Genomic DNA, 26,356 nt, shown 5'->3' with positions numbered 1-26,356 from the left:
ACTAAAGCGCCCCCCTCTTGTTGTTGCTGCCAGCCACTGAGAATTAATCACAGCCACGTACAGATAAGAGTACAAAGCAACACGGAGCATTGTGCCAGAGAGAGAGAGAGAAAGAGAGAGAGAGAGCGATATGCAAGCAAGAATGAGAGACAGGCAGTAGGGTGGACCCAGAGAAAGAAGGACAGATCTGGAGTGGGAAGGTCAGGAGGAACAGAGCTTGGCAGGCAGGCAAGAAGTGGATTCCTACTTGCAGTCCTTTGGCAATCTGAATAAAGGTGGAAATGCCAACAGACGGCTCTGTTTCTCTTTCTTTCCTGCTGTGGACACCGTTGCTTGACGCTACTTCTGTTTTGGAGATATAACTGCCCCCACCTCCCTTACACTGCAGTCTGACACCATCATCTTTCTTCAAACGATTGTGCTCATGACATGCTTGCTGGCAAGCAGTTCTCTCCACCTGAAAATGGGGACTGAATGGTGTGTTGCTGGGATCTGGGTTAGATAAAAGTCTCATGTTCTCAATAGAACAAGAGACCTGCTGGCAGAGTCTGAGACTGACAGTATTCCCAGCAACAGGCGTAAAAGGGGGAACTTTACTGCTGCTGTTAGGTCCCAAATAGCTCTGGCTGTGGGCCTTCAGGTTTTGCCAGTATCAACATAGAAGGGAGGCTCTTCCCCACAATCGGATCTTACTAATGTTTGTGGGGAGTTTTACCTGAGAATTTGCTGAGGTAGATGCTCATCAAGGTTCTTCGGGATCCTGCGATTGACTTTTATTGAGTATGTGAAATTGGCTTTGTTGGGGATCCGGATTGTTACAGTGAGCAAAGTTAATGAATGTGATCCTTCCCAAGCTGGTAGGAATGCTAATTTGGTGTCGTTTTGATTTTGCTGCATTTATTAACCTTCTGTTGATTTCAGACCTTTGAATGCCACTCATTGCAAACATATGCAAATGCATGCCTCCTTACGTTGCTTTACTCTCCCACAAACTTGTCACATTTGCCAGATGTGTTTGCTTTCTTCAGACAGAAATTGCATTTTGTGTCATACAGATCTGCTGAGGGCCCAAGTACGGCATATAAATGGCGATAGAGAGCACCAGGGTTGAAGGAATATTGAGTCTGCAGAAATCAGATGGAGAAAAAGTCAGGAAGTGCCAATAATAAGGATGCTTGGGTAATTGGCTTCCTGGTGTATAGCGCTGCCATCTGATCATCTTTTCCAAAAGACACAGAAAGTTTGTAATATAGCCAGTAGGCAATAACAGCAGGGACTGGGGCGGAAATCCTATCTGGCATAAAATAATGGATCTGTGGAACTTTAGGTGATCTCAGCATAGTGAAAAAGGTGATGCTCAACTTGCTTTTTGGATCAGAATAAAGCCGTGATGATACCTGGCTGAACTGCTCCAGTGCCCATGACAAATGGCAGGTCCGTCAGGAGAAATTCAACCCGTGGGATACAACTTCGTTGCCGTCTCCCTCCTGCTGCAGCCCAGAAAAGCTGCTGGGCTGCTGTGGGAGCGGTGACGGGGTGTGTGTGTGTGTGTGGCGGAAAACTGTGCTCTCTGAGCAGAAATCCTTTTACTTGGGGAAACGCTCCATTGGATTGCCTCTAGTGTAGCAATATAAATGTATACTCAGTTGCTATATTTCAGAGAAATGAAACGGTTCATGATTGGAGATGATATTGGGGTGGACATCATTCTGTAGCATTAGGAGTATTTAATTTCTCATCTAAAATTCACCATCATGTTCTGAGTTAGCTGTTTGGCCTGTTAGGTGCCATGTGTCTTCTACTGCAAGTGTCTGACTGGTCATTCACATTTGTTGCAGTACAGTACAGGGATGCTAAAATGTAATTCAGGCTTGACTAGCCTTTGACACTTTCGAATGTTTATCTATTTATAATTGCACTCTAGAAATCTGGTGGCTACAGTTACATGGCACATCAGGTGGTTATAAACACTGAATCCTCAAGATCCATAGTAATCACTGCAACAAGAGCATGTTTCTACCCTTCACAGTTGTTTAATGTACCTCACCAGCTGTGTTGGTTTGATGCTAAGTAACAAAATTCCTGTGAAGAGGGTCTGAAATAAAAACTCCTGCTTGCAAAAACACGAGGGTTGGATCCAAAATAAATTGGCAGTTTCCACCAATGACTCCTTCGCAGCACAGACCCCCCCCCCTTTATCATTCCTTAGTGTCCCCTCTCCCCCAGCAGCAACATTTAGTGAAGGCTGTGGACTGCAGTGGGAGAAGACAAGCAGGAAAGTTCCATTGTGCAAATGGACAATTTAGTCTGATCCAATCCGGTGTGACCTTTTCTCCACAAAAGCCCCTTCTGCACATGCAGAATAATGCACTTTCAATCCACTTTCACAATTGTTTGCAAGTGGATTTTGCTATTCTGCACAGTAAAATCCAGCTGCAATATGCATTGTAAGTAGATTGAAAGTGCATTATTCTGCATGTGCGGAAGGGGCCCTTGAATAAGCAAAACCGTATTTCTTAATTTTAGAAACATAAATCATTACCAAAAAAAATTGTCTGACTGGTCTGTTCAGTAGATTGACAAGCAGATTGAGTCTTAACTGCCTGTTCAAGGTCTACCCTGAGTTTTTGGTCCTGCTGAAGAGTTTGTTGCGACTTGAGTCTTTCTCTCAGTGAGGCAGTCCCTGTTATGAACTAGGTTATAAACTAGGCTAATTGGCCATGCTGGCAGGGGCTGATGGGAATTGTAGTCCATAACATCTGGAGTGCCAAAGGTTCGCCACCACTGAACTAGGTTATTTGTATCTTATTGTTGGACAGTCCTCCTCTCCATTTAACAATCTGTTGATGATTTTTAAAGCTCTAAATGGCCTACGAGAATCTCCTCTTACATGTCTCTCCCTGCCGCCCCAAACCTCGAAATCTGCCGAGGCAAGCGCGATAGACACAGTGCTAGGTTTTCCCTATGGTGGAACCCACACTGTACATTTTCACCTTATTGGGATAAATCATTTGTCACCAGGTAAGCCCTGGATTTTTCTGCAGGCTGATCGGTGTTATTTTAAACAATCGCTTCACTGTTTGAATCTGCGTAGGTTTTAGTGGCTCATTTATTCATGTCACAGCTCTTAATGGTGAGACTGTGAATTGTGTGTGTTTGTCACTGTAATCCACTTTGGGTGCCATAAGAATGTGGCATACACATAATTTGAACAAGCAGATTTATTTCTTGAGAGTAAGTAATGTTGAATTAAATTGAACTTGCCTTCCTATGATTGTTAGAAGAGAGAGAAGTAAGGAATGAAGAAGGGGAATGTCCCCTGGCTTCAAGGCAAAGAAGGGTACTACCTGTGATTTTGTTATATTTGTGCTGAATTACTTTCCTCAGCTGCTTTCTCCATCAGTCCAGCTGGCAAGTGATAATATTATTCCTAAGACTTCCACACATGTGAGTTGACAAGACTGACTGTCAAGTACTTGCAAATCCTACATGTAAATTCCCAAACAGAAAATGTGGATTTCTTGGAGGCCTTTGAGTATGGTCTTTTCCCTTTAGTATCTTAATCAGGGCTTTGACTAATCTGTGGCAGGTAAATTTTCTGTGGGGCTTATTGCTGTGTATCCCAGTGTTTGTTACTTGGCACCTAACCCTCTTTACATGCAGGGCAATTGTCTGAGTCATTTGTATACAGTCTTTAAACTCCCCCACCCCCAATGTGGGAAACATTCTGTTGTGAGTTTGGTGTACATTTAAATCTGTTTCCATATTGTAAATGTTCGAATCTGGAAGGAAATGTAGCACTTTCAAGAAGAAACCAGAACATTATTTGCATAAATACTGTTATTGCATGCATGTTAGATTAAAAATTTGTCATTTTCTCAACAAATGGTCAGAGTGGCTTTCAACAGAGAAAAATCACAAAAAGCAATCAAAACAAGCAAAATAATCATATTATATTGCAGTGTGCAGCTGTCAGTCAGAAACATCAATCTATAGGGATATTTCTTTGCGAAGACTAGAAGCCCAAGTTGTTTCACTAACAATATATAAAACAGCAAAAAATAAAAAAACCAGACCTACTACAGATAATAGTTGCCAACTACCCACTGCTGGCTGTTCTCCACCCTCACCCCACTGATTTCACAATCCTGTAAGATCACACCACAAGCAAGGAACGTTGGAAAGAATTAAATCGTATCAAAGGTTTGTATGAGGAGCAGTGGGATCTTAGATCTCTGGTTGTGAAATCTCATGACCAAATATAGTTTGTTTTTACACTATTAAAACCACAGCTGTAAACATTCTGTTATTAGTGGCCAATATTCACATCTCAGTCAGGGCCAGCTTAAACATTTCTGTATTTTCTGTTACGTCACAGTGGGGGCAAAGGTCCTGCCTAAATTTGGCCTCTGGACGTCCTTAAAAGTCACCACAGATTCTGCATATATTTAAAGACAGCTGAGGGCAAATCCCTGCTGAAAAAATACCCCCCCCCCCCCCAGTTCAATAAGATACAGCACCTTTTTATTGTGGTTTCTCCCTCCCCACCACATCCTATGAACTTGCAATCTGCTCTGTGGCTCTTTTGTTCTATGTTCTGATTGGTTGTTGTGTTGTATTGGGACAGGAACAATATCCCTCCCCTATGCTTGTTTTTTTTCAATTTCCGCGCAGCTTAGTAGAAGCCCAGGTAGTTTTTTTAACCATCAGTGGCTGTTCTTAAGGGTGCACTGCACCTGCTCCTCTCCCCAGATCCTGATGAGATCCCTTGTTTCTGCCTCCCTCCATGCAACACCTCTTTGCTGGAGCTCCCCCCAGAGACTCCAGTAGTGGCGGTGGATGCATGATGCACTCATGCCAGCCATGGCAACCCCCGTCGTTGTTACAGACATATGCACGCTTGCTCCCCCTCTTTTTGCAGGAGCGTGTCTTCGTAGCCACGACCAGCATACACACACACACACACACACACACACACACACACACACACACACACAAAGACTTTGTGCGCTCTCTGCCCAGCCCACTGCGCTCTGATTGGAACGTTTCACGTCACTCCCTAGGGCGGGAAAAATAAACTGATTGTTTTCCCTGTGTCTCCCCACCGATCTGGCCTCGGCCCATCTTTTTCAAAAAGTTGCACCACATTGAAAAACGTGGGATGGGGGGAGAGCGCGCGCCAGGGCCAGGATGGAGTCAAGTTGGGCACTGAAGCCATGCGGACTCCTTGCCCAAACCGGGATTTTTATCATGAGTATCACAGGATTTTTTGACCCTGGGGAATCACCCTGAGGTGGCATTTTCAAGAAATATTTCTCACAGAATGAACCTGTCAACTTGTAACGTTTCCCCAAGTTCTTTGGTTTCTTGATTTCATTTGGTTGTTTCCAGTCCTATCTTTACACATTTTTTACTTTGGTGGAGTTTTCTGGTATCTGCTACTTGAAGAAACTGGTCTGTGTTTCCTTATGGTAAGGCTAGCTCTGCTTCTTAGATTTGTTTTCAGCTATCCTGGGCTGAGATTACCCACAGACATTGTGTGGTTTCAGTTTGGTGGGGAAACACTGGAGTCAGATTGTGGCTGTGACTGTGACCAAATCAGGCTGTGTCCTCTGAGGTCCTTGCTTTGTGGGGTTTTTTTGAGGGGTAATTTTGTGGGCATAAGGTAAATTTATATCTGAGAAAGAAACAAAGCACTGGTCTCCCATGAACCTAAAGCTTTGAATGTTCAAAAAGTTCAAAAATAAAGATTTGTTTATCGTGCACGCTGTTCGGATATGTTGAAGCTTGTTGCCCATTGTCTCGTGTGAAAAACTTCACCGGCACTATTTGTGTGTTTCTGTGTTTCTTTTCTTGCCACCACTGTATTGAGCAGAGCAAGGGGCCTGGTTGTGATGGGGATGCTTGCCATTATTAACTACTCATCCTCTTGTTACTATCTCCAGAGAGGTCAGGGCTGTTGCCCTTGTCTCCTCCACCCCGTCTCCCCTTGGTTATTTCCTGTCTTGCTTGCATATGCTCTCACAATATGACACTTTTAGATTTCTTTCTGAAGGCAGACACTAACACAGTTCCGTGACTGGCTTGCACAAGAGGGGCTGACTGAAAGCAGAAAACTGGATGAGAAATTAGCTAGCGTAATTATTAGTATTTGAGTAATTATCAGCATCAGGATGAGGAGAAAGGTTAATAAGGAGGCTTTTTTGGGTAAATGTTTATTCCCCTGGGTGGAAAGGGTGAACAGTTAGAGAGGAAGAAACAGGTTTTTTCAGTGAATCCTCATTATAGACATCCTTCTTCACATCCTTTACCTCTCTCTTCCCACCTGGTGGGAAGGGCCTTGATGGAAAGGTATCTTTCAAAGGCACCTCTAGGGCACTCTATCAACCTTTGATATATTCCGACTGAAGCTGTATCCTGTATTGGGGGATGAAACAAACTTGGAGGGGTTATACAGCTATAAGCTGTTTACACTCCTTTTGAGGCAGATAATATATTGTTGGGTGATTTGCCACTGCCTAATCAGGAAGGTAGGAAGTAATTTTTTCTGCCTCCTTATTCCTGTGGGAGCCAACCTTCTCAGTTTTATTCCTGCCTCAACAGGGAGAGCACCTCAGCGTAAGGAACAAAAACCAGGGCTTGCTTCAATTCCAAACCGCTCCTCTCCTCCTACCTTCTCTCTCTGGCCAGCCAAGAATCCTCAGACAGCAGCTCCTCCTCCAAAGAGTTGACCAAAGCAGCTAAAAATCCATCCCCTGTAGCCGCCAAGGGAGTGAAGCTACCTCTAAATTCACCATATTTTATCTCTAAACTCACCATATTATTTTCTGTTTAGGAGTGGGAGGACATTGAACCACTTGAGCCACTTGTAGAACACCTTGGGGTAGTGATCGACATGAAGGCAAACCAATTTGTACTATCAGAAAAGAAAATCCTTAAGACAAGGAACTCGCCTCCATGGCGATCAGAAGCAAGTACACCACTTATGACCCTGTCTGCCCTCATGAGTCTCCTGATTTCAAACACGGAGTCCATACAATGGATCAGGATGCACTCCAGAACCTTTCAGCAACTTCTGAAACCCTTCTGGACACAAATCATTCAGAGAAAGGACATCAACATTTTTGTCTTACTCAGAGTAAAGACAAGTCTCCAGTGGAAGTGCCATGACCAGTCCTCCATCCCCACTTCTGCCCTGCTCACCTGACAGCGAGGGGACAGGTTTGAAAGCGAGAGCAGCCCGCTGCACCCCACCCTCGATCTCTCCACCAGTAGCAAAGGACCATTCTATGTCTTTCCTTTCTCATCTTCTTCCTTTGAATCCATTTTCTTCTCTTAAAAGACGGAGTTCCCATTCTTTCTGTTCTTTCGGAAGGCTTTTTCCTTGGAGGTATCACCAGAAGTGAATTTCTAGGAGATATACTAAAATACACTCTGGGGCCTAGGAGAAAAGATCAAAAGCTGTTAACACTTTTTGTCAGGTGTATTCACTTCTCGCTGAATGCCCAGAGGATCACAAATAAAAAGTGTTCAGAAACACGTGCAGCCATGCATAACGCTTCTTCTTGTTGCTTTCTCCATTCTGTGGATTTGTGTCGCTTGACTCCCTGAGCTAGACCCATTAGCGTAGGGCAGCTTTAAAGGGACACTTACTTACGCTAAAAGATTTTGCGGTGTGTTCTGCTCCAAACTGTGTGTGCATAAGTAAACTCCTTATTTGCTAACATGCTTACAGTAACAAACCGTACCAAAAACATGTTAATCTAAAGACAGAGGTACAGGCCGATAAAGCCTATGGCAAGCAAGAATACAACAGACAGATAAATTTAAAAGGTCATTCTCCCTGTTCGTTGTGTCACAAATTACTAACACCTGCATAGGCAGGCAGGCCATTAAGAGCTTTTGTGTAGTAGCAAATTTTCTGCAAGGCTGTTTTGAATATGTTTCACTTTGTGTGGAGAGGAACAAAGGGTGCAGATAATTGGTGTGGGTAAAAGTGTATATTCTAATGCCCATAGTCCTTGCTCAGATTTTTCCTGCTCATCTCTTTTAAGTAGTACGTGTCTGACATGGGTTACTGTTAGCCCCGAGCATGTGGCACTTACTTGTTCTGTGTTCCTTAGCTTGGTGAGGAATGTTTGGTATGATAGACAGGGTAGGTTCTGCCGTTCCCTAAGAGTGACCAATTGGAGCTGATGGAATGTCTGGAAGTATCAGTTGGATAACAGCAGTTAAGAACAGCAGTTGGGAGTTTGCAGCTTTGGAGCTGAGAGGGGAAAGTAGGATGTCTGACTGAGGGAGATTGTGGAGAACAACTGCTTCTAGCAGGCTGAAAATAATCCATTTGTAACCTAAAAGCCCTTTCCACACAGCAAATGTATAGCAGGTTGAAGTCAGGATAAAGTAACCTGCTTTCCTGTTTTCGCATTCACATGCATCCATGCAGGCAGTGATTGGAGCCCACAGAAACAATGTGGGTTTGCATGGGGGCACATCTATTTTGTTTAATTTACCTCCCACTGATGCGTAGCTATGCAGGCATGCACAAATGAACCCCCCACAGCCATGCTGACGTCTCATGATACCACAATATCACCATCTGCACCTGCGTGGCTACACAGATGTAAGCTCTGCAAAAAAAATTTTCTAAAGGAAAGCACAGCCGAATAAAGCGTTTCCTGCCTGGCTGTTCACTCTCAAGTGGCTGCAACGTGGGATTTTTTCAAAAGACTCGCGAATAGCGCAATTCTAAAAAAGCTCAGTTTGGGGGAAGTAACATAGGGCAGACTCACTTTAGGGGCATGATCTGTGCAAAGTGCCCCCACAAAATGGATTTTTTCCTGCTCTAAACCTGTGCTTCATAGCCCATGCGGAGTAGGCCAAAGATTGCAGTTGCGGGAATAGACCACAGTTCAAAAGTTCAATGGAAGTGCACCACTGTAACTTCTACCTTAGGTTATTCCTAAATAAAAGTGTCTAAGGGAAAGACACACACACACACACACACACACACACACACACACACACACACACACACACACACACACACACACACACACACACACACACACACACACACACGCAATTTACGATCTTATCCTGTGTGTGTGTGTGTGTGTGTGTGTGTGTGTGTGTGTGTGTGTGTGTGTGTGTGTAAATGGTTGCAGTATGTAAATGAAACTGTGTTTGAGTCTCAACTCCAATAACTGTGTGAGAGAGGGCCTGTTGTTAAAGGGAGCTGGGCTTCCTTGTCTGTGGGTGTCTCTATGAATGAGAGAGAACCTTAGAGAGGAAATTGTCAAGGCTGCGGTTATATTTTAAAAGCAATGTGAAGGGTAACGTCAGGTTCTGACCTATGTGTATGTTGAACCTGAGAGGGAGAGTGGTAAGCACCCTGTACGAATGGAAAAGGGGCATCACACTTGGTTTTTGAACCTTTCTTCAACTCCATAGGAGGGACTGTCTGTACAGCAACATTCCTGTGTTTCTTACATAACTCATGGTTTCCATTTGATAACTAGTGATATTGTGTAAAATGCTAAAAGAATAGTAGTTGTGTTGGAGAGGCTGCATTTCTGCTCCTAAGGTGTAGTGCAGTTACCTTGATATCCCTGCAATAAAATCCACTCCTTGCCTGCACAGCTGCTGCCTTTGATGGTGAAGGTTTTAGGAAAACTACAAGTTCACAGTAATGCCAATCTAATTATTGTAGATATTCAGTCTACTTATTTGTTTATTATTTCTTTTCACCCTGGCTTGCTCCCCAATGGGACTAACGCAGTTACAGGATTCTCCCTCTCCTCCATTTTATCCTCACAACAACCATGAGTGATAGGTTAGGCTTAGAGTGTGTGACTGACCCAAGGTCACCCAGCGAACTTCCACAGCCCAGCAGAGATTTTAATCTGGGTCTTCCAGATCCTAGTTGAACACTCTAACCACTGCACCTCATCTCTATTTGCTGAGATGAAAGCAGGCATGCATTCCTGATTTCATGCCCCACACAGTGCCCCAGACCCTCCTGTTTAGGTATACAACAAACAGCTGTTGCCAGGACTGCTGGTTGGTCATGTTTAGGATACATAAAGCATCTCAGTTGCTGATGGAATTTCTTTTCCTATAGATGTGGTGCTTAGACATGAAAGTTTTTATGTACATGGATATTCTGTTTTCATCTATTGAGTTGCTGGTGTACTTAACCTCAATGAATCCTTACAACAGCACTGTTAGGAAAGGTAAAGTGCAATGCAGTGAATGGCTTGTGCTCCTTCAGATAGTTTCATTGGTGAACAGGAATTTGAACCCGGGTGACTATGGTCAACATTCAGCATATTGAATAAAGTGGCTCTGATGTCTCCTTCAGTGGAGTAACTACTTTGGGTCTGTTATGTTATTTTCATTTTCTTCCCCATGGCGGATTAATATAATTGTAGAATTACCCCTGTACTTAAATGTTACTGCTGGAATGACTAACACCCCTACAGAGCAATTGTAAAACTAGGGTAAGAATGTATTAATTTACTGGACTATGAGTATAGTCCATAAACAGGCAGGAATGGTGCATTTTTATGGTAGTACAGCTTGTGGGAAGCTATAGTCAAGATGAAAAGTAAGCACAATTTTGGTGGCTATTTACAGGTCTAGACAACTGCAAAACTGACATGGCAATTGTCTTTTCTTTTTAACCAAATACTGGGGATATAGAAACTAGCAGGATTTCAAGTTGCACTGAATTTGTCTTCAGGCAGAACGAGCTCTTTCTAGACTAAGAGTCTGTTAACTAAGTAATAGTGGACTGGACAAACTGTGGTTCAAATCTCTATTCAGCCATGAAACTCCCTGGGCAACCTTGGCAAGTCACTGTCTCTTAGTCAGTGAGGGAAAAAGTGGGGGAAAGCCCTTTGGGTGCCACCATAAGCTCCTTTGAAGGAAGGCGGGACAAACATGTAATAAATGAATGCTCTGAGTATGTGCACAGATCATGCAGACCTGCAGTGAAACCTCTGATTAGGTGTATGGAGAGCACAAATGCCAGCATCTGTAGTAACTCAATATTTTCTTTTTCTGAGGAGAATCCAAAGTATTACTTTGGAACAGTACAGTTTTTGGTAAGATATATTAGGGCGTTGCACCCAAAAAACCTATCATGCCCTTATTTTCTTTGATTGTTTACTGTGAACCTTCTTAGATTGCAGTCCAAAGGAGGGAGGGTGCTGAATGAAGCCTTTGAAGTGGTACAGGGTTGCACCACAACTGTGCAGCTCCTGAACCAGGAAGCTGCTGCACGAACAGGCACCCTTCTGCTACAGGAGCCAGCGTGGATGGGGATGGTCTAAGGGCTTTCCCAGGGGCGGGGCTACACTTTCAGCCCTAGAATGCTCCCTTTTTGTGGCACAGATTTACACCATCAAAACTGATGCTGTAAGTCATTCCCAGTGATGGGTGTTCCCCAAGAGATAAGAGGTTTTTCTCCTTCTCCCCTGCCATTTGCGCAGCTAATTGCCTCTTTGGAGGTGCACCACTGCACTATCCGTGGTTGCTCCCCATTGGGCTGTTAGTAATGGGCTCTCAGGCATGACAGAATATGAGTTCAAATGTAGATTGAGGGTAGAGTGGACTGGTTAGTATTTGCTTTATTTTGCCTGTTTTGTTTCTCTGGAATTGTATATTTTGTAAATATATTAGTGGAATGCTACTGGCGCTGCCTTTGGATTTTCTAGGGGCTAAAAATGAATAGGTGAAGCCCAGATGTATGTACAAAGAAAGGTTGATTACGGATGCAGATATTCTAGTAACTTCAGATAGTGGACTATTGACAAAGCTTTTAGCATTCAGATAGAAATAATTGACCAGCAGGGGGTTACAGACTCTTGTAATGACCTATGTTTATATGCAGGAGGAGTAGCTTGCAGAATCAATGCAAGTTCCCCATTTGTGTGATCTTGAAATTCAGTTTAACTCAAGGTTGCTTCACTGTTATGGCAAGACCAGAGGAATAGCTATTACAGTACAATCCCAAATAGAGATACACCTTTGTAAATGGGCTTAGAAGTATATAACTCTGTTTTAGGATGGCACAGTCACTCTGTTGCAGCACACATAAAATGGACTTTCACAGCATCTTACAAACGTGTTTTTATTTCTGCATAAACTTTTGTGAACTAGATGCCACCTTGTCAGATTCATCTTCCAAAGTATGCTATGATCCACAAAATTGGTTCTAGTCCATGAAAGTTTATGCTGGAATAAGAAAAAAAAGGAAAGTTTCGATTTGTACCCTGTTTTTCTCTGCCAAAACAAGTCTCAAAGCGTCTTATAAACTTCTTTCCTTCCCTCCCTGCAACAGAGACCTTGTGAGATAAGTGGGACTAAGTGAGTTCTGAGAGAACTTTGATTCACCCAAGGTTACCCAGCAGGCTCCATGTGGAGGAATGGGGAACTGAACCTGGTTTTCTAGATTGGAGGAGTAGAGAAATCAGACCTGGTTTTCCAGATCTGCTCTGATCTGCTGTGCTACTCTTAACCACTACACTGCACTGTATTAGGCTTTAAGGTGCTACAAGATTTGTGCTTATGATGTAATAGAAATGTGCATTAAAATATAGTAGAAACCTGCGTCTATTCTGTCCTGTGCATGGGGCAACACATGTTCCATTCACTGAGTCTATACCTTGGAGACATGGAGCAGGAGGTCAGGGCTAACGGAGCCCCTCTGCAGTGTTTTTGTGCAGTATGAGCTGTGAAAAAAGAGGTAAAGCTGCTGACACCTTTATGAGGATTGTACAACACCGTGTATTAGCATAGTAAATTTAAGCAGGTGGATTGATTGGCAGGTTAGGAGGTTCTGAAAGCCAAGAAAGGATTGGCGTGGTGATTTTAGTCATCTGAGGGTCATGGCCATCAGTGGAATAAAGGAAATTTCAGCATAGTAATTAGGACAGCGCTGTAATGCTTGCAAGAGCAATTGGCAGCTGCAGACACACATTCCAGCACTTCCCTCTGTTTTCTGTGCAGCTGTTAGGCTGTGTGAGACCTCCTCACGATCACACCTGCATTCCTGGACACCTTCACCATAGGCTTAAGCCTTGTTCCCTGTAGGGGGGCAGCCTTTCCACATCTCTGCCTCTGTCTATCAGTCTTTCTTAGCTCAGGGGTGTCTCTCCTAATCAAATACATTTGTTTTGTAAATCTGACTAAAAATAATCTGGGGCTGGTGTGCGCTGGATGTTGGCGGTGAATCAAAGGCGCCACTCTAATTAGACGGGCCCCGGTTTGGTTGTGAGCCGCATATATTTCCATGTTAATCAGCTGCATGCCAGGATCCTGCCTTCTAAGCCCCGCTTCCTTTGCCTGATTAGAAAGTATGCAAATGGATGGAGGGAGTCTATTTATTGCAACTGGGGAAATGAAACTACAACGTGCTCTGTGGGGTTTTACATGGGGACTAGAGGGGGGGAGGGAGATTAGGTGGAAGTCTGGAGAAATGTTCCAGTGATTCAATAATTATAGAGGAACTCAGGACACCAAAAATAAGTTACTTAATGCCAATTAAGTAATTGTCTAGTCAGGCATATATTTAGTCCATGACTGGTCACTATTCTCAAATTATCGAAATGCTGCAGAAATAAGTTGGGGAGTAAAAGACCAGCAGGCCAAAGCCCTCTGTGCCTTCACTTCCTAATCAGTAAAATATTCCCATGTTGAGATGTTATGAGAAATAACAGCTCATGAATGATAGGAATGCTGGGGCATTGTAAGCACCTAGAGCTGGAAAAGGATCTGTTGTTTTCTGTGGGAACCTAGAGGTGCAAGGTAGAAAGCGCTGCTTCTCATAAAACTTCAGAGCAACCCAGCTGTCAATTTCCAGGTTGCATTTCAGAAGTATCGATGGCTTTGGTTTCTGTGAACAATTTGTGTCTATGATGGGATGAGATTTGGGGTCTTAGAAGCAGAGGAAGGAATTTTTGTTTTTACATGACTAGGTTGTTGCTGATAAAGTATCTGAAAAGTTTTCTGTGTTGTGTGGAGTCGTCTGCATTTGAGTCAAGGTTTCAAACAGAAAGAGCCTCAGTCACCCAGAATGATGAGTTTTCACAGGAGAGTGACAGATAGAACGTGTCCTTGTGGATTCCTCTTCTGAACCTCTTGGTTGCTTTCAGTAGCGTTGACTGTGTTTTCTTTGTGGAGAAGCTGACAGTTGATAATTGAGGGTCATTACTTGATCCAGAAAGTGGTTCTGGGTAGAGTGCTATTTGACCATTTAACATTTATGCTGTAGGATCCCATAGGGATCCATTTGGTCAGCCATATACTGTTTAGCATCTACAGAGATCATCTGGGGATTTGGAGTGTGTTGCCACTAATATATGGATGACACCTAGCTTCATTTCTCCCAGTAGCTAGGTGGGTCTTGAACGAATCCCGAGTGTTCTACAGTTCAACTTGTGCTGCATTGTAGTGTGTCATAAGAAGAAAGCAAATGCCCTGAAAAAAGTACGTTACTTAGCTGGGAATGATTCATGCTGAGCAGCCAGGTGGCGACTGAATTAAAAGAATTAATCCAGATGCATGTCATCTTCCCCCTCCACCACCCTCCTTGCTTGTCTGTGACCCCGTGACACCTTTTAATATGGTTATGGCCTCTGCAGAGAAAGTGTTGTCTTTGGTATAAGCTTTACTGTCACGCTGAGTAGTAACGGGATTAAAGGAATTTCTGTATCCCGGCTAGGCCTAGAACAAAACTGCTGCCTGGCTGCTCATTCTATACTACTGCCTGTATGAGCCCTTATAAGAACATAAGAACATAAGAACAAGCCAGCTGGATCAGACCAAAGTCCATCTAGTCCAGCTCTCTGCTACTCGCAGTGGCCCACCAGGTGCCTTTGGGAGCTCACATGTAGGATGTGAACGCAATGGCCTTCTGCGGCTGTTGCTCCCGATCACCTGGTCTGTTAAGGCATTTGCAATCTCAGATCAAAGAGGATCAAGATTGGTAGCCATAAATCGACTTCTCCTCCATAAATCTGTCCAAGCCCCTTTTAAAGCTATCCAGGTTAGTGGCCATCACCACCTCCTGTGGCAGCATATTCCAAACACCACTCACGTGTTGCGTGAAGAAGTGTTTCCTTTTATTAGTTCGAATTCTTCCCCCCAGCATTTTCAATGAATGCCCCCTAGTATTGTGAGAAAGAGAGAAAAATTTCTCTCTGTCAACATTTTCTACCCTATGCATAATTTTGTAGACTTCAATCATATCCCCGCTCAGCCGCCTCCTCTCCAAACTAAAGAGTCCCAAACGCTGCAGCCTCTCCTCATAGGGAAGGTGCTCCAGTCCCTCAATCATCCTTGTTGCCCTTCTCTGAACTTTTTCTATCTCCTCAATATCCTTTTTGAGATGCGGCGACCAGAACTGGACGCAGTACTCCAAGTGCGGTCGCACCACTGCTTTATATAAGGGCATGACAATCTTTGCAGTTTTATGATCAATTCCTTTTCTAATGATCCCCAGCATAGAGTTTGCCTTTTTCACAGTGCTGAAGTGCTGCCTTTGGGACCTTGATACTAGGAGTGCTAATGAAGTGCTATAAAGTGCTGCCTTTGGGACCTTGATACTAGGAGTGCTAATGACCGTCTCCTGCTCTCAATATGCAGCCCTTTACATTGTTGGGTACCATGTCCATGAGGAGTAGAAAGAGTTGGTAGCCTTTTTGATACCCGCCTTCTTGACACTGAAGAGCCACACTATTATGAGGCTGCCAGAAGGCTGAGCATGAGAAAGAAGCTCCCTTGAAACAAAGCTTGTGTCGAATGGCCGAATGATGATTAATGGGGCCATGATGATCCATGTCTTGCAAGTGTATGGAGAGGGTGAATGCTGAGATGAATGAAAAATTGCTCAGAGTGACCCACAAGGCAGAAGAGGTAAACTGTAATGGACTGTGCAAGGAGGAAGAGGCAGGATATTTGCATATGTGAATGCAATTATCTGTCAACACTTATGGTGATATTTCTGTACCTGCATAGGCTTGACAGCTTCACCAGCTGCTTCTCTTCCATCTACCCTCTGTCAGTACAGAAATACCAAATGGAGGGATCAGCCCAGTTAAAGCACTTTAACGCAATTCTTCCTTCCCGTCTGAAATACTTACATGCAGTTTCCATTAAACACCCCTTCTTCTCCACCTACTATCTGTACTTCTGTACCTCTGGAGCTGTTAACATTTAATCTAGCATACCTTAGAATTGATTGAAGAGCATTAATATTTTTTTAAGGTGCGGAACACAGTTTTATTTTAAACCCAGTGACGTAGCTGTTGCTCTACTTAAGCTGTTTTAAGGGGTATAAAGGAAGGTGGTGTGGGAAGGCAGATTAGTGCCCTAAAGTGCTAAGGGAAATTGGATGAGCTCTTAATGCCTGACCAGACATGGTAGATGCTTAATTCTCATATGGTAAATAAAAGATTATAAACAATAAATAAAGGGAAAATGTCTGTTTGGATGAACCTTCTGGACTGACTTATATTGAGTAGATTTGTGCAGATGGTCCATTGTTCCCCAGCAGCATCATTTCAAGGGACATTTTGGGCTGCATTGAGAGGGCAAAGGTGAAAAAGTCCTATTCCACTAACAGAAATCCCTTTCATCAGCTAAAAGTACTGGATCTAAAAATACTGGATCCTCCTTGTCTTGCCCTTTGGCACCCAAAATACCTTTTTGGAATGGATTTTTTTCTTTTTCAACATCAGGTCATAAGAAGAGGCCTGCTGGATCAGACCAGTGGTCCATCTGGTTCAGCATCCTGTCTCACACAGTGACCAGCCAGTTCCTATGGAGGTCCAACAACAGAGCATAGAGGCCTTGTCCTTCTCCGTGATGTTGCCTCTTGGCACTGGGATTCAGAGGCTTCTGCCTGTGAATGTGAAGGTTCCCTTTAGTCACCATGATAGACCTATCCATGAATCATTCTAATCCCCCTCTAAAGCTGTCTGTGCCAGTGGCCATTATGTTTGGGTGTAGCTGAAAGCGATGACATTTCAAAGTCCTTGGGGAGAGTGATGACAGACAGGACAAGGACTGGGAATTTGGGACATTTCTAGCCTACATTGCTTTCTTTCAGGTTATTATGGTTCTGAAAGTGGTCCACTGTTTCTTTGCTTTGCAATAAATGTTACCCATTGTACTTCTGTATGCAGTAACAGGTCCAAATGGTAACACAGTGTCCCTTGTTTCCTCAGATCCTGGTAGACCCAGCCAATCCCATTGGACGTTCAGCATTGCAGTATGAGAACGTTGTGGCCCATGATGGTAGCCCCATTCTGCGGGACTTGGTGCTCAGCCCTGATCTTCAATACCTCTATGCCATGACTGAAAAGCAGGTATGTAAAGTTCATAGTCATTTGTATTAAAATAGTTATTTCATGGGCTTGTTGCCCCAGCATCACTGAGGCTCAGTGAACAACATTCCAGTCCATCTTGCATACAGCAGTATCTCTTACAATACTGTTTTCTATACTGCTCTTTTTGCAGGGGGTGAAGGAGTAGCAGTGGGTCCAGGGTACAATCATAGCTTGCAGGGCTGATGATGAAGGAATGCACGGAATCTGCTGCTGCCATGGCTGACTGGCAGACTGCGAGGCGGTTCTGGACTTTCCTTAGGAGCCATTACTCACTTGTGGTGAAATTGTGTTGCATTCAGCATCTCCGGCCAAGCCCCGTCACTGGGGAGAAATCAGTACTGATCAGCTGATCAGTGCTAGAAGGCTCAACTCTGATCCTGGAAGAGGACAACCAAGCTATCCCTTGTAGTAGGCTAGTAGCCGGGGCAGTGGAGGTTGGGAGAGGTCTGGGGACTTGGCTGAATTCTGTGGAATCCTAGGGCTACCTAGCGGGTTTGGCTCCTGAAACTCCCACAGAGAAGGGACATGACAGGGATAGGAGGGCTAAACTGAGACCTCAGTGATTATCCTAGCCTAGAGGATGGGTCAGAACCCAACCTGAACATGTTGGAGCACTGGTTCTATATACTTTCTGTAATGTTGTTTTACACAGTACTCTGTGTCAGGAACGTATTCACAACATTACAGGACGTTTTATTATGTAGGGTGTTCTACTGTTGTCATGTGACATGGCGGGGCTGGAAGATTTTTGGAATGGGCAAATTGATCCATATTGCAGGAATGTGTCTTTCTGATAAGAAGCTGTGCTTCTGAAACAAGCATGAGATCCATTGCTATAAAAATGCTTTAGTTTCTCCTTTCCCCTTGACTTCAATGAATTTTGAAGGGCGTTTGTATATCATTTTAACATGTTTATATCCTGCTTTTCCACTATGCCCCATACCACTAACAAAATATAAACATATACAATTAAAAATAATAATCTGATACATCAGTTAAAATAAATCAACTTAAAAACTTCAGCATTGTCACTGCCAGCTACCAGAGACTTTCATCAGTTATTTCTGCCACACTTCATTAAAACAGTTCAGCTTTGCACCTGAAGGAAGATGTGTACAGGCTGTAACTGAATGCACCTCCTGTATAGAGGGAGGTGTCCAGTTTGTGTTAGTCTGTTTAAGGATGTACCGTGAGTGAAAAACAGGCAGTAGCTTTGTGTAACTCAGAAGCAAGAGTAATGGCTTTCCTGACAGCCATTTTTAGAACCAGAACACAGAACTAAATTAGTCTTGTAGTGGATTCAGAACTCTCAGAGCATGCCCAGCAAATCTGCATGTGCACCCATCACTCAGTGGGTTCTGCTAGTAATACAGGTGGCTCACTGGCACCACAAGTGGCGGCTACCATATCCAAGCTTGTGCTGAAAAAGGATTCATAGTTTGTCTAAGGCTCATTCCGCACACGCAGAATAATGCACTTTCAAACTGCTTTCAGTGCTCTTTGAAGCTGTGTGGAATAGCAAAATCCACTTGCAAACAGTTGTGAAAGTGGTTTGAAAATGCATTATTTTGCGTGTGCGGAAGGGGCCTAAATGTTTTTATGGCAGCTTAGCTTTACGGAAATACTTTCCCATCCCTACAAACTGCTAAAAACTGTAATGTATTTCCCCTACAGAGTTCATGGAAACATTTATTTCATCCATTTAGTGCTTTATTCCTTCTTGAATTACTATTATATTGTTAGTCATTCCAAGAAAAGAATTGAGAGCCAGTGTGTTGTAGCAGTTAGAGTGTTTGATTGGGATCTAGGAGAGCCACATTCGAATTTCCTTCTGCAGTGGAAACTCTCTGGGTAACCACAGCCCAGCGTTGTACTGGGCCTAAATGGTGCCCAAGGGAATGACTGCCTCCCCCCCCCCCCGCCTGACTCTCTGCGCCTCCCCATGCCTGGTTCCCCATGCCCCACTTATGGAAACCAGCAGGAAGGTTGGGGGAGGGTGGGGCTGAGGAAGAGGGCAGAAGCTGGCCTACAGAGAGCCCAGGAGGATGGGGCTCCACTGCCGCTGCCTGTCATGGAGCCCCCCCATCCCTGCAGGCTAGCTCCTGCTCTCCTCATGGCCTGGCGGGGGGAGAAGCTCACCTGCAGGGAGCCCGGGAGGGCAGGGCGCTGCTGCCCCCACATTCCTGCAGGCTGGCTCCTGCTCTCCCCAGGGCCTGGGGAGGACAGAAGCCGGCTTGCAGAGAGCCTGGAGGACAGGGCACCGCTGCTGCTCTCTGCAGGGCTCTCATCTCTGCAATGCAGGCTCCTTCTCTCCCCAGGGCCTGGGGAGGGCAGAAGCCGGCCTACAGGGAAGCCGGGAGGGGATGGGGTGCCGCAGCGGGTGGCTTGGGCACACACAGTTTTGCCTGGTGTCCCCCCCACATGATGAAATGGCGTGCTCTTGGGAACATGGGATATCTCCTGTTCCCATTAGTGGTAAGCCATAGCCATGGGCCAATAACTCTCTCTCAGCCTAGCCTACTTCACAGGCTTGTTGTAGGAGTCAAGGAGAAGAGAATGATGTAAACTACTTTGGGTCCTCATAAATGGAGTAAATAAAATAAATGTCAGTTCAAGCACTTCTGGAGTATTGCTATTCACCAGTCAAGCCAGTGAGTATCAACGTTACATGTACATAAGGAACAAACTTTACAGCACACCCATTTGTTCAAACTTGAGTCTCTCCTAATCAAGTTTAAAATTTTGGTTTGATTTTTAGATGAAAAGGAATCAGTGGCGTAGTGCCAACAGGGCCGGGTGGGGTGCAACGCCCCAGGCAGAGCAGCAAAGGGGGTGTGGCCGGGCCATGGAGGGGCATGACAGGGTCTGGCTGGGCGTTCCAGGGGGTGGGGCAGACGGCGTTGTCGCGGGGCACAGGGCACGCACGCCAGGCGCAGTTCCCCTTCGCTCCGCCTCTGAAAGGAATGTCCAGGTTAAAAGCGCTGAATTGTCCTCACTTTCCTTCCCATAGGTTCTTCCTTCAAACTCCTTACCTTCAGGAGCGTTCACTAACAGTTAGAGGTTTGATGAAGAAAAAGGGCCAGGGGAGGGGCAGGGGAAGTAAACTATGGAAGGGGGGAGAAATTCACGCTTTACATGCATACTCCTTTTGCTTTGAAAATGTCTTCATTCACTTTGTACATGAAAGGGTAGAATTTGGTTTAAACAAATGGGTCTGCTGCCATTACGTCTTCTTTGCCTGCAAGAGAACTCCATTTTTCAACTGCATTAAATCATGTCTGATTGAATCCTCAGGTGTCCATTCAGGGAATGAATATTCCCATTTGAGTCTATCCTAAGGGGAAACAGATTTATTATTAGGAAGCCAAAGAATCCCAGGTACATACAACATCTCTTCTAAAGATTCATTAGGCATCTTTCTGAAAAAGCTCGCTCATTTATTAGATTGCCTGCATACCATCAGCTCCAGAGGAACTACAGCTGTCTTGCTCCATAACAGAAACATGAGGGGCATCATTTTGACTGAGCAGTCCATTTTCAACTCTGTCATGCTTCATATTAGCAGTCCAGATTTTTGATGATGTTCTGTTTCTTCATGGGTTACTTGGAATATTGGGTTTCAGTATCATCTCTACTTCCTTATCCAAGAGAACTGGAAATGATGCAGTTAAAACAATTTAAATTTCTGACCTTTAGCAAGAAGGTCTGAGATCTGTCTCCCCTCTTATCTTTTGGTTGTAATGGAAAGCTCGCTTAAATCGGACTTTCGTCACAAAGCTGTGTGGACAAAAAATTATGAAGAGGGAGTGAAGAAAAGATACATCTATATGTATGCAAAATATAGGAGAGATAATTTGGCGGCGGCTGTGAATGTTGGGATAGAAGCTTTCTCTGAAACTTCTTGGCATATCAGGAAATATTCATGAAGAAGTGGATGAAGGGCAGAGTAGATAGGACTTGGGATAAGGGCGTGACAGGGCCTGGCTGGGTGTTCCAGGGGGGCGGACGGCATTGTGGTGCAGCGCAGGGTGCGCACGCCAGGCACAGTTCCCTCTCGCTTGTGGCTGCTCCATTAAAGTAATTTCCTTCACTTATATTTATATACTTAGGGCTTATTTGTTCTCTTGTTGTTTCAACATACTGTAGCTGAGCATGAATAGTAGGATGGGAGCTAGGTGACTTAATAAACAGACCTGTAGCCACTTTTTCTGTTGAGCTTGTTCTACCACTCCTAATTTGAGATCAGTCCTACGATTTAAGCTATACTTGATTAGCCTTGGTAGTTTCAATGCTGGCACCTGAATTGCAAAAGTAAATCAGAACAAAATAATAAGGTTTAGTGACTAGCTCAGCTTCACCCTATTTAATTCCTGGACCTGTGACCAGAGTTCAACAAATCCCAAGCAGCAGCTTGCCACGATGCCTAGAAATGTCATTATAACACCTAATATTTTCAGCAATGGTTTTATTTTGCCATTCCTTGGCAATTCTTAGGTCAAGTACAAATCTGATTTATAATTTCACATCAAAATGTTTTACTGCACGACATAAAAAGAAATGTTCATGATGTTCTTGTCATTGTTTTTATATGTGCACTTAACCATTCAGAATGAGTTTCTTAACTGGTTCCAGCATCCTGTTAAATAGAGCTTTTTAAAATAAAAAATAGGGTTATGAACATTGGGGGAAAAGTTAGGTTAACTGTCATATATCTAATCCTGAACAAAACCTGAAAGTGGTGTTCAAAAAACCATCATTATAGGACCATGTACAGATGGAGGGAAGATAGAGAGGAAAACCTGTCCCAGTCCCATCATCAGCAAGTAGCCAAGCCATGGTGGCAGAAATAAGCTTTTTAGGCAGCAGGAGAGGGTACACTTTCTTATCAGCTTTCCCTCTCCTCCCCTCTGATGCTCAGCTGATGGGGAGGGGGGGTCAGAGGGGTTGGGGAAAAGAAGCTGATTGAGGAGGGGGGGAAGGGAGATGGGAGAGAAGAGTGAAAATGAAGGACGGGAACAGATGGCATTTTCCTTCCTTACAAATGTTGTGGGTCCTCCACGTTTTTATCTTCTTCGACGCTCTGATATCTATGTATTGTCGAAGGCTTTCACGGCCGGAATCACTTGGATGCTGTGTGGTTTCCGGGCTGTATGGCCGTGTTCTAGCAGCATTCTCTCCTGACGTTTCGCCAGCCACAGATGCATCGCAGTGGCTGTGGCATCTTCAGGAGAGAATCTGATCCTCTGAAGATGCCAAACTACAGCTATACTTTCACCTAATACAACCATAGCTCAAAGAGAAACACAACTGCTCTGATATCTTTTGTTGGGCTTGGGGCAACGGCTGGGTTCCTTAAACTTTCTGCCCAGGTTTATCATTATTTTAAGGTAAACATAACCTCCGGTGCAAGCACAGGGTCATTACTGACCCATGGGGTGACGTCCCATCACAGTGTTTGCTAGGCCGACTTTGTTTATGGGGTGATTTGCCATTTCCTTCCCCAGACAATGACAGTTTATCCCCAGCAAGCTGGCTATCATTTTACCAACCTCAGAAGGATGGAAGGCTGACTCAGTCTTGAGCCTTCTACCTGAAACTGACATCTGTTGGGATCAAATTCAGGGTGTGAGCAGAGCTTTGACTGCAGTACTGCAGCTTACCACTCTTCACCACAGGACTCCTTTATCATTATTTTAGCATTACAGGTTTTAGTTTGGGATGTGGCAGCAGTTTGTAGAGTACCAAGAAAGTATATGCTTAAGAGTATCTCCTCTTAGCTGCTGCTGTTTCCCTTTTATTTACAGTGAGGTGTATTCAACCATCTGTGAACTTTGCAGGGCAGGATTTTTCTGCTTCTCCCTCCTGCTGCAGCCCACTAAGCCCTTCTCCCAGTTTTGTTCCTCAGATTCAAAAAACCCTTAGGAAAAACATAGGGGTCAAAATGGGTTCTACAGCAGGAGGGGCTGCAGCAGGAGAAATGGTAGAAATAATTGGTGCCTGTTTCATACGTGGAAATGCCTTTCTATCAGAGAAACTGAATGGTTGGATAAACACCAGTGTTAAGTAGATGTCATTATAGGGTGATCTAGGAGGAGAATCCAAAAGCAGCCGTGTGACATCATTTATTAAGACAAACTCATGGGAAGGAGGTGAGCTCAGAATGTATCCTTCAGAAAAGAGGGCAAAGGGAAAGAAAAATCTACATAGCTTCTTTTCCTTGCAGCATATTGACCATTCTGTCCTGTGAATCGTAGGCATGAAATCAGGATGGGGGTTGAGAAGAGGCAAATATTTTCTTGGAGAAAAAGAGCCCCCCCCCCCCCCAAAAAAAAGGGATAAAGGATTCTTTTCTCAGTCTCTCTGCATTGAATTTTGAGAGTTCTTTTGGCCCCGGACCTGCTGTGACTAAGGCTATTCACTGCCAAATATGGTGATGATTCATTTCACCATCAGATTCTGTATCAATGATACTCAGTGGCTCAGGAGCTGCATCCGGCTCTTTGACATGCCACCTGTCACTCTTCTGGCACCCTCCCCAAGCCTATATGACTGGTGGTTAGCAGCTGGTTCCCACCTTGAAACAGCTGCTATGTCTGGAGGATTGCATCATTGTGCAGGATGGAAAGGAAGCTGGGAGGCTGTCTGAATTGTAAGCCTCATATCACGGGCAGAAGTAAAAGGCTGCATCCTCAACAACAACCCCTCCCCCTTCCCTGCAACCTTTGCCTTCTCAGCTTAGCACCCAGATGGCTGCCAGTAGAGAGTCTGATAAAATAGCGGGGGGGTGGGGGAGCCTGGCCAGAGTGGGGTGGGTGAGTGGGGATTTTAGTCCCCTTTCTTTATAGCCAATTTGCTCTCCTCTGGGAGCCTTGGTCGTCTCCCTCTCTCACCTGAGCTTCTGGGTCTCCTGTTGAGGAAAGAGAGTAAGGCAGCTGAAAGGAAACCCTTGCCCTCATCCCAGATGCACAAGGGCTGGCTAAGTTCCCCAGTGGTGAGGAAAGACAACTCTACAAGCCCAGAGATAATCTGATAATTAAAAAGGGTATATTGAATATAATCTTCCATTATTGCGTGAATACATTTATTGGGGATGGTGCAGAGCATAGAGTAGTAATGTGGCTCTTGTGGTTGGTGGTAATTGTGAATATGGCTCTCCACAACTGCAGAGTGAATGCCATCGTTCTGGATTCTCAGCAAGGGGAGATCTTCAAAGGTTCCTTAAGTGGCCATGGCGACTTTGGGCTTCTTCTTCCTGCAGGTCACTTTCTCTCCCCCTTTGGCTTAATAAAAACAGTTCTTATCTACAGCCTGCTGTTATCAGGGTGTTGGCGGAAAGTAATTAAATGAACAGTTGTAACAGAGCTCAAAGGGCCTGAAGAATGAGGGGATTTTAATCAAATCTGGAGGAGCAATTAATAAAAAGCTTGTAACCCTTTAAGGCTGGCTCCTGCTGTCAGATTAAGAAGAGTGTGCATTATGGCTAGTGTCTGGAACAGGGATGGGCAATGAAAAATCCTTGAGATTTTCTTAATCTTCATTGTGTCCAGTGTAAGAATTTGATAGGTGTTGGGAACTGAGATATTGAATATGAGAGAGTGTCTTGCCTTGAACTGTTGAAGACCTAACCTCTAACACATAGGTGTCAAACTTGTGGCCCTCCAGATGTTATGGACTACAGTTCCCATCATCCCCTGGCAGGGGATTATGGGAACTGTAGTCCATAACATCTGGAGGGCCACAAGTTTGACACCTGTGCTCTAACATAACAGCGTGATATAGTGAAGGCGGGTAATACATAGCCAATAAATAAATAATCTGCACTCTGCACCAAGAAATGCCAATTTCTTTGCTCAGGGGAAAAAAACAACCATGCAAACTTTGAAATTTGCATAAATCTAGTTTGCATACTTCTTACAAGGCTCTTACAGCATCTGTTCAATGGAGCCTCGTTTGGCAAAGCAAAGGCTAGAAATCCATGATGTGACTGGAGTGCCTCATAGCAGCTGAATTGGGATTGAAGGCACAGCAAACAGACTCCGTGTCCAAGATGTACACATATTTTTAAGGGATCATTGCAAAAGAACATATAAATCATGTCTGAGGGTCATAATGCAATTAGTTATTTTATATGGAATGTGGACGGGTAACAAAAGGAAGTACTTCTTCAGCCACTGAGTAATTACTTGTAGAATTAACTACCATCTGATGTAGTGATGGTCAAGAGCACTGATGGCTTTGAGAGGGAATTAGGCGATTCATGGAGGACAGATAGCTCCGACAATGACGACAGCCATTGGTTATTTCTTTCACATCGTTCAGTTATTACCTATGGCCTGAATTCAAGTTTTCCTCCCTCAAAAAAATCCCCTCATGTTTCAACTGGATTTAAATTCTCTGCGTGATGAGACTGCTAGGAAGTGTAGAACTTGATTAAAAAGTTAAGCAGCATGTTTGTTCCACCAAAACAGGCACTTGGTTACAATCAATCTCTCTTTCTAGCTCAGTGTGGAAAGGAAGACATGGTAGGAGAAATGGTGGCAAATGCCTTTTAAAAAGCCTGCATAGCTTTTTCACACCAAGCCAAATGCAGCTCAACAGCCCATTTAGTAATCCACTAAGGAGTCCACAAACCTCCTTTTTTGTTTCCTGTGCCACAAAACTGTGGAAATGGAGATGAGGTAGGTGGGCTATTATGTAGCTGTCCTGGCTGATGGGACTGCGTTCAGCTTAAGGAGAGACATATTTAACAGGCATGTTTCAGGATTACAACCTTTCAGAGAATGGTGTAGGTTTGGAGTGGCAGTGAACCATAAGAAGTGACAGATTATCCTAATTTGAATTGACTGGAAGAACAGGTTGTGTCTGATGGGTTGGTTGGTCTGTGGGATGTTGGTTTGTTACACCATGTCCCAGAGCCATCTCTGCAAAGAAAAAGGAAATCTCTGCTGCTCCGTGTGTCC

The 26,356-nt window shown here is 44.2% G+C and overlaps 1 protein-coding gene across 1 annotated transcript in view; it reads left to right on the top strand.

Annotated features, from left to right (window-relative positions):
- The window catches only part of PLXNA1 (plexin A1), a 515,790-nt gene that overhangs the window by 223,422 nt on the left and 266,012 nt on the right, over window positions 1-26,356 (top strand). The window contains 1 exon segment of the mRNA XM_048489929.1: window positions 17,235-17,375. Coding sequence (XP_048345886.1) covers window positions 17,235-17,375 — 141 coding nt within the window.

This window comes from Sphaerodactylus townsendi, linkage group LG03 (assembly GCF_021028975.2).
Source record: "Sphaerodactylus townsendi isolate TG3544 linkage group LG03, MPM_Stown_v2.3, whole genome shotgun sequence".
NCBI classification, from domain to species: Eukaryota; Metazoa; Chordata; class Lepidosauria; order Squamata; family Sphaerodactylidae; genus Sphaerodactylus; species Sphaerodactylus townsendi.
This window is presented reverse-complemented; position numbering and strand designations above follow the sequence as displayed.